Below are 9358 nucleotides of genomic sequence, written 5' to 3' on the forward strand. Positions count from 1 at the left end.
TGATTTTAAATGAGGGTAATGACATAAATACTCATTCCTTGTTCTCTTTCATTAAACATGGTTTGCAGGCAATTTTATAGTACTACTCAAATATTTTTTATCCTAATATATTCCATTCTATTTCATTTTTTAAAAAATTACTCATTATGACTCACTAAGAGGATTTCGAAATCCACTTTAAGTGTCAGTATAATTAGAATACATGAATAGTCTCCAACAACAAACAATATAAAGACATTATGTACTCACTATGCTTGAACTCTGGCATATTCCACAGAGTTGATGTCATAACTTTCTACTTACATTGGACATAAATTTATTCATGCTAAAAATATTTTAGGAATCAGAGTCTAACTTTCCTTTTTGTGTGTGTGCTGCATTCAGTGTCTTATCTTTCATGGCACCTGTTCCATAGGTAAACCTTGAAAAGATGTGCCGTACTCTAGAAGATCAAGTCAGTGAGCTAAAGACCAAGGAAGAGGAGCAGCAGCGGCTCATCAATGAACTGACAGCGCAGAGGGCACGCCTGCAGACAGAAGCAGGTAATGGCACCTTCCCTGAGTCCCAAGAGTAGGTAAAAGTGATTCTGGAGTCCAAATAAATAGAAATACCCCTATTTTAGAGGGGGATAAACTAACTCTCAGAATTTTCTGGGTAGAGCAAACAGGAAAAAAAGTAAGAATGAGCAGACAAGTTTACTAGTTACACTCTTATGGCAGTTCTGCTTGTTAATCCCCAGTTCTGTAACAATATTAAAAAGCAGATTACACACACACACACAAACACAAACAGTTTTAAGATAATTGTTACACCATTAAAAATTCCTTTGCTTCTACTATTTTTAGGTGAATATTCCAGACAATTAGATGAAAAAGATGCTTTAGTCTCTCAACTTTCAAGGAGCAAACAAGCATCTACCCAACAGATTGAGGAGCTGAAACGTCAGCTAGAGGAAGAAACTAAAGTGAGTTTTGCCATTAATCTTCTTGATTAATCAAATATAAGCATGCCCAGTAGGTACTGCTTGAGGTATATAAACTAAAGATCACTAAGTACATGAATTAAAGTCACTAAATTGCCATTTCCATAGGCCAAGAATGCTCTGGCCCACGCCCTGCAGTCCTCCCGCCATGACTGTGACCTGCTGCGGGAACAGTATGAGGAGGAGCAGGAAGGCAAAGCCGAACTGCAGAGGGCGCTGTCCAAGGCCAACAGTGAGGTTGCCCAGTGGAGGACCAAGTATGAGACGGATGCCATCCAGCGCACAGAGGAGCTGGAGGAGGCCAAGTATGTGCTGTGCACTCTAGAGGAGGAGAAAGACATAGCCTCTTAGTAGCACAACTCTGCAACCCCCAGAAGTAGCTGTGATGATATCAATAACATAATAACAGGAAAAGCTAATATCCACTGAGTGTGTACTATATGTCAAGTATTGTATATACATTCACTAATTAAGTTTTCATAACAATATTATGTTGGTATCATTATTCTTATTCCTATTTTACAGATAAGGAAATTGAAGCCACAAGATGTTAACCAATGACCCTAAGGATAAATAAATGGGTACAGTTTGGATTAGAATCAGATGTTCTGATTCCAGAACCCATCTTCTTAAGCACTGAGTAAACAGACATGGCCCTCACCTCTCTTTGTATAAACCAAAGAATGCCTTCCAGTATTTTATTGGATATCAGAACTAAAGTTTTTTCTGTACCTTAAGGATATATCCTTGGCAAACAATTGGGAATAAAACAAGAATGTAGAAAACTCTAAACAAAAACCAAACTGCCTTTGCTTAAACCGTATTAATTGTCCTGATTTTCTATAAATTTCTTTCACTTTTTATATTTTTCCCAAATATATATAAGTAGAAGAAACTGGCTATGCCAGGAATGGAAAGTCTGAAAAAACAAATAAATATGCTCAGTATATTTTTGCTCAATAAAATATCTAGTTAGTCTCAAATTCTTTTCATAATGAGAAAGGATATATAAATCAATAAATAGTTTTCTCTGCTAATCATTTTCATAACCATTCCCAATCAAAAGTCCTAAAAAATCCCAAATTACTAACAAATTAAGGCACAATGACAGCTTCAATAACAGCCTCTAAAAATTCAATGATATACCAAAGACATGAATTCAATTGTTCACTACTTTGAAACTTTCCATATAGTTTATTATCTAGAAAGCAGTTCTGGCTTCTACAGTTTTGAAAAACACATGGGTTTTGCCAGTATAGAACACGACTGTGAGAGATGTCACGGAAATTATTGCTTTACCCCTGGCCTTAGACTGGTCTTGACCGTCTGGCTTCTTCTTTAGGAAGAAGCTGGCTCAGCGTCTGCAGGAAGCTGAAGAACATGTAGAAGCTGTGAATGCCAAATGTGCTTCCTTGGAGAAGACAAAGCAGCGGCTCCAGAATGAGGTGGAGGACCTCATGCTGGATGTAGAAAGATCCAATGCTGCCTGTGCAGCTCTTGATAAGAAGCAAAGAAACTTTGACAAGGTGGCCCAGCCTGCTTAAACTTTATGAATGTGTTATTTGTTTTTCCGTCTCCTTGTATCTACTGACAATTAATTGCTTCTCAGGTCCTATCAGAATGGAAACAGAAATATGAGGAAACTCAGGCTGAACTTGAGGCGTCCCAGAAGGAATCCCGTTCTCTAAGTACGGAACTGTTCAAGGTGAAAAACGCCTATGAGGAATCCCTGGATCTACTGGAAACACTAAAGAGGGAAAATAAGAACTTGCAGCGTGAGTCCTCATGACATTCCCTGCCTTCGCAACCCTGACAGGACCTTCCTGTGTTGCCACAGTCTAACTACTTCTCCTGGTCGTTTCACACACAGAGGAGATTTCTGACCTCACAGAGCAGATTGCAGAGGGAGGGAAACAAATTCATGAATTGGAGAAAATAAAGAAGCAAGTGGAACAAGAGAAATGTGACATTCAGGCTGCCTTAGAGGAAGCAGAGGTATGTATTATTGTTGTGAGAAAAAAACAAAGACAAACATCAGTGAAAACACTGAAATTGGGTACCATGAGATGGACACATTATTATGACTCTCATGACAATCTGAATTTGTATGGCCTTTGTGAAGAACAACCTGGCAATGGTAATCAGAAGCCATAAAAATTCAAATACTCTGACCCATCAATTGTAAGAATTTATCCCAAGAAAATAATGCTAAAAAGAGGCAAAACTTTTAGATATGTCCAATCCAAGAACAACTACGACAAAAAAATTATAGAATTAGCTATTTGATGGCATTCCATATAACCATTAAATAGGATAAATATGGAGAAATATTTATGATAGATAAAAACATTTGCTTTTTAAAGTCAAGACACAAAGTTGCTTGTACAACTTTGATTATGTAAAAATATATAGGGATGGGAAAACAGACCAGAAAAAATTCATATTAAGATGATTATCTCTCAGTAGGGGCACCACTGGTAGTTTTTTATTCATTCTTATATAATGCCCCTACATTCTAGAGTGAACATGTTTTATGTAATCAGAGAAATATATATATTTTAAAACTAATAGTTTCTACACCAGATTAGTATATCATAAGCATTTTAATTTATATAACAGATTAAGTTCATGTTTATTACACATTAAATTTAATCACATACTTTTGCTAGTACTAAAAGGATTTTTAAAACTGAAAACATCTTTATTACAAAGCTGTCCTATATAATTTGTGAGTGAATAGCAAAAGAATGATTTTGCCTAGGTTTTTGTATTGTACTTTGCAAAATTAGATTAACTAATCTTAGTAAGTTTGGGTCAAAATGGAATAGGCTCCAAATACTCAAGTTTTTTTCCACTATTAATTGATCACTGTTTTGTTCAGGCATCTCTTGAACATGAAGAAGGAAAGATTCTTCGTATCCAGCTTGAGTTGAACCAAGTCAAGTCTGAAGTTGATAGGAAAATTGCTGAAAAAGATGAGGAAATTGACCAGCTGAAGAGAAACCATATTAGGGTTGTGGAGACGATGCAGAGCACCCTGGATGCAGAAATCAGGAGCAGGAATGATGCTCTGAGAGTCAAAAAGAAGATGGAAGGAGATCTGAATGAAATGGAAATCCAGCTGAACCACGCCAATCGCTTGGCTGCAGAGAGCTTGAGGAACTACAGGAATACCCAAGGGATCCTGAAGGTAATTCGCCTGTCAGATGAGTCAGGGAAGTTACCTGTCTGCCATTCCCCAAAATACTTTGCTAAGTGAGCCCTTTTTTCTCTTTTAACAAATTATATTGCTAAACATATGAAGGTAACTAAACTAAAGGCATACAGAACGTAATACTTTAAAAGATACTATATGAAGTAAAACAGAGAAGCCCAAAGATTAAGGTAGAAAAGTGCACAGAATTTGGTACCAGACAGGCCTCGGTTGAGTTTCAGTTTTTTCACTATCCTCCTGATTTTTGACAAGTTATTTAGCCTCTCAGAACCACTGTTTCTTCTTCTCCAAAATAAGAATGAAATTTCCTACCTCATAGGAGCACTGTAAGGATCAAACGAGATAACAGATATTAGGTACTACATATGGGAAATGATAAATGTTAATGACTCACACATGACAAAATAACTACTTCAAGGCGGAAAAAGAACAAGAATCTATGTCTTTTGATAATTCTCTCACCCTGAGCAAGTAACAACCATTCTCAAACTCATTAAAATGACATGCATGTCATTTCCTGTTCCTGGTACCAGTACATTCTTCCAGTTTGTCTCCTGTGACATTTCCCATTCTCTCCATAATGTGACTTAAGGGTTTTTTTGTTTGTTTTTCTTGTGTGTGTGTGTGTGTGTGTGTGTGTGTGTTTACTTAATAGGAAACCCAGCTGCACCTGGATGATGCTCTCCGGGGCCAGGAGGACCTGAAGGAGCAGCTGGCAATCGTGGAGCGCAGAGCTAACCTGCTGCAGGCAGAGGTGGAAGAGCTGCGGGCCACACTGGAGCAGACTGAGAGGAGCAGGAAAATAGCGGAACAGGAGCTCCTGGATGCCAGTGAGCGTGTCCAGCTTCTCCACACCCAGGTGAGACAAAAGCTGATTATTGGTAAGTGATGAGTCAGATTCGTTTTTATAAATATGGATATAAAAACCAGGAGGAGGGATATGTTTTAAAATATCAATTGCAATTATCTTTGAGTGATGGGACTATGGGTGATTTGGGTGTGTGTTCCTACTTGACTTTTTAAATTTTATTTTTAGATTCTCTACCAAAAAGTGTTGTTTTTGTTGTTGTTGTTGTTGTTGCTGTTATTGCTTTAATTTAAAAATAAGGTTTGCCTCTTCACATTATCTTCAAAACCATGAGGTAGAATAAATTTGAGTAAAGGTATCTATGGTCTCCAAACTCTGAAAATGTTCCACACAGAGCTTCTCATTAGGGGCACTGCAGCATTTGGCTTTGTTGTATTCACTGTCCCTGTGCCTCACAGGATATTTAGCATTCCTGACTTGCCCAGGCATTAAATGCAATAGGAACTCCTAGTCATTGTGACACCAATAAAATGTACCCCTAAGCATTACCAGATATCCACTGAAGCTATTTTGCTTCTCTTAAAGACCTACGGCTTTGAAATCTTAAGAAAATATTTTCATAAGACAAATTCAGAATTCCCTAAGGGAGCAAGCAATGAAAGTTCCACCTCCTAACTAAGAAACTCCCTGTTCCAGGCACTTACAAAAAGAATCTACTCTTTTCTAACATAGTATTCCTGACCTTTTAAGGATAGAATAGTAGTGCCAGGTCCTAGCCACTTGAGAGACTGAGGTAGGAGGACCACAAGTTCAAAGCCAGTCTAAGCAACTTAGAGAGGCCCTAAGCAATGTAGCAAGACCCTGTCTCAAAATAAAAGAAAAAAAATTTTAAATAAATGGGCTGGGGATGTGACTCAGTGGTAAAGCACCTCTGAATTCAATCCCCAGTACCAAAAAAAAAATAAAAAGGATAGAACATTAGTGATGTCTTCATTGAAATACAATTGAAAGAGCAAATAGTTAATGTCCATCAATACGGGCATTTTTAAATTTTAGAGGTCCTTATGCATAAATCAGGTGAACACTGGGGCACTGGAGAGAGAATGAAGGAGTTTCAAACTTTGCAAATGAATGATTTTTGCACTGGACAAATATTTAAAGCTTAGTGAAATCTTGGTATCAGGTCACTTAGGGAAGTCAACAACAAAACATTTGTAAAATATGAAGAGGGCAAACAGAAAATCTTATCAAATTCCACGGTCATTTTTTTTTTTTACTAGAACACTAGCCTCATCAACACCAAGAAGAAATTGGAAAATGATGTTTCACAACTCCAGAGCGAGGTGGAAGAAGTAATTCAAGAATCACGAAATGCAGAAGAGAAAGCCAAGAAAGCCATCACTGATGTGAGCAAGATGTGCATTTGTCTTCCTGACACAGATGTAGTAACTGCTACCAGCAGGTTTCATTATTCATTATTCATTATTCATTTTTTTTTAACTTATTTGCTAAATAGGCTGCCATGATGGCTGAGGAGCTAAAGAAGGAGCAGGACACCAGCGCCCATCTGGAGCGGATGAAGAAAAACCTTGAACAGACAGTGAAGGACCTGCAGCACCGGCTGGATGAGGCTGAGCAGCTGGCACTGAAGGGTGGCAAGAAGCAGATCCAGAAACTGGAGGCCAGGGTGGGTGTTTCAATCTTTCCGAACTTGGGAAAGGAAAAGGAGCACTGCCTCCTACATATGACTCCCATTCATGTCCTGGGGCAAGGGACACCCAGCCCATACCTTCAGTCGGTTCTGGGCTAATTAATATCCCCTAATTACAAGTGTTTCTTGGTTGCAGGTACGTGAACTTGAAGGAGAAGTTGAAAATGAACAGAAACGTAATGCAGAGGCTGTCAAAGGACTACGGAAACATGAAAGAAGAGTAAAAGAACTCACCTATCAGGTAAGGGGAACAGCTTTCTAGAATATCCAGACTTTCTACCCAAAAGGAAATTGAAACCCTGGTGACTATTTTTGTGGCACTCACAGACACACCATACATATAATGGGTAAAAGACAGTTTCTTATTCCAGACATATACTCAGCTGGGAACATTAGGGAGACCTTTAGAAAACAGCACAGGGCTGGAAATATAGTTCAGTGGTACAGCATGTACTTAGTATGGGTAAGGCCCTGGGTTTAATCCCCAATACACACACACACACACACACACACACACACACACACACGTGGAGGAGAAGAAATAAAGAAGAAAGAAAAGAAAGAAAGGAACTGACATAACAGAGAAAAGAACTAAATAGATAAACTAGTATTAGTTCGAGTTTGGCTTCTTGATTTTTGAACTTGAGTAAATTACTGATCACTCTTAAGCTTTAGTTTCCTCATCTATAAAATAGAAATAACAGTATCTACTTCCTTGGGAAGAGAGGTAAGTGTTAGAGAAGGTGTGTGTAATTCCCTAATACAATGCCTGCACATAGTAGACATTTAACAAGAGTGGCCACTGTTAACAGACTGAAGGAATCCTCAGAGTTGGTCAAGTTCACTCCACGTCCACCTGCCATCATATCAACTAATTTATTTTACTACCCATAGTTGACTAATTTATTTGGATTGAATGCACATTATTTTTTCAAACTTTCAGACTGAGGAAGATCGTAAGAATGTTCTCAGGCTGCAGGACTTGGTGGATAAATTGCAGGCAAAGGTGAAATCATACAAAAGACAAGCTGAGGAGGCTGTAAGTATTTTTAAGCCCTTGAGGAAAGAAGTAAATTCCTATTGAGGTTAAAAGAATGTGTTAAGAAAGAAGGAATAAAGAATCTACCACTTTTATTTTTTAAGAAAGGTGCATTTGTAAGTATTAATTTATCCCCCAGATCCTAATATAAATTAGAACTTCAAGAGAATATATTTTTATTATCAAGCACTTTGTAAGGGCTGGGGAGAAAAGAAAGTTCTAAATAATCCACTTACTTGATAGCTTCAAAGAGTACATAGTAGAATCTCTAACACCAGATTAAATATTCCTCTCCCTTCAGATGTACACAAAATCAAGGGTTCTTAAAAGCCACACCAATCTTTTACCTGAATTGACTCACTCACTCCCTACCAGAGTTATCAGTGGGGGTTCTTCTCCCTGCATCCACTCCAGCTATAAGATCATGTTGAAAGGGCTGGGGATGTAGCTCCGTGTAGAGCACATGCTTAGAATACATGAAGCCCTAGGTTCAATTCTCAGCACTGGGAGATAAAAAAAAAAAAAAAGATGTTGGAAGATTCTCCAGCCATACATTTCCTGGTTGTCCCCTCAACTCTCCCAGATACTTGTGGTGGGTAGGAAGGAAGGAAAGGAGAAAAGAAAAGGAAAGGAGGCACAAATGGCAATGAGTCAAACCAACGGAGGTGGTCTTTCTTCCTTGCCTTTCTCTACAGACTGAGTCAAAACATATGGCAAAACAATATTTGTGGGATTTTCCCTAAGTTATAATTTGACTTTATATTTACTTATTGAACTCTATCTATTAGGATACCTGGGTCTCTTCTTCCTTTCCAGCCAGGACATGCATCATGAATGGATATGGAGCTTGAAGAGAGGCTGCCCCTTCTTCTCCAAAACTATTTCTCCTTTCCTTCTTTTAAGTAAAAATTGTAACTGAAGTTATAAATTCTGTCTAGATTCTAAGTCAGATGTGGCAAACAGAACATGAGAAAGAAGTATCTGACTGGAGAAAATAATCCTGCATAGTGACAAATACAATGAGGATAAAAGTCACAATTCTCTCTCTATTCTTAGGAGGAACAATCCAATGCTAACCTAGCTAAATTCCGCAAGCTCCAACATGAGCTGGAGGAGGCTGAAGAACGGGCTGACATCGCAGAATCCCAGGTCAACAAACTTCGAGTGAAGAGCCGGGAGGTGCACACAAAAATTAGTGCAGAGTAAACACACTTGCCTGATGCTGCCAAGTGGTTAAGAAATGCACAAAATGTGTTATTTTTGATCACTTGCTTTATCATGTTCATTTTTCTCTTCATGTTAAATAAATGAAACCTACAGTAAATTTACAAACTAAAGGACTTAGATTTTAATTTGCAAACTTACTTGCTCTCAAATACTGTTCTCGCCTAGCTATTTTTAATGTTATAAATGGCTTCGTAGAGCATTTATTTTGTACCTCCATTACCACCCACAGCCCCTTCCCTGACACACATCCCCCACATACACATACTAACATCTTTTGCAGGGCTTATTTTTTTATTAACTTTCTCTAGATTGTTACAAATTACTCAGGAAAACATTCTCTGATGGTACCTCTCCAGACAGACCCACTTATTTAACCA

General features: G+C 38.1%; 1 protein-coding gene across 1 annotated transcript in view; it reads left to right on the forward strand.

Annotated features, from left to right (window-relative positions):
- LOC124981055 (myosin-8) overlaps window positions 1–9085 on the forward strand; it is a 28746-nt gene extending 19661 nt beyond the window's left edge. Inside the window, exons 27-39 of the mRNA XM_047547233.1 lie at window positions 416–542; window positions 846–964; window positions 1091–1287; window positions 2325–2508; window positions 2592–2757; window positions 2853–2977; window positions 3864–4172; window positions 4852–5055; window positions 6285–6410; window positions 6521–6691; window positions 6852–6956; window positions 7659–7754; window positions 8811–9085. Coding sequence (XP_047403189.1) covers window positions 416–542; window positions 846–964; window positions 1091–1287; window positions 2325–2508; window positions 2592–2757; window positions 2853–2977; window positions 3864–4172; window positions 4852–5055; window positions 6285–6410; window positions 6521–6691; window positions 6852–6956; window positions 7659–7754; window positions 8811–8960 — 2079 coding nt within the window. The 3' untranslated portion in view covers window positions 8961–9085. The remainder of the gene's footprint in view (window positions 1–415; window positions 543–845; window positions 965–1090; window positions 1288–2324; window positions 2509–2591; window positions 2758–2852; window positions 2978–3863; window positions 4173–4851; window positions 5056–6284; window positions 6411–6520; window positions 6692–6851; window positions 6957–7658; window positions 7755–8810) is intronic.
- The last annotated feature ends 273 nt before the right edge of the window (window positions 9086–9358 follow it).

This window comes from Sciurus carolinensis, chromosome 3 (genome assembly GCF_902686445.1).
Source record: "Sciurus carolinensis chromosome 3, mSciCar1.2, whole genome shotgun sequence".
Classification (NCBI taxonomy): Eukaryota; Metazoa; Chordata; class Mammalia; order Rodentia; family Sciuridae; genus Sciurus; species Sciurus carolinensis.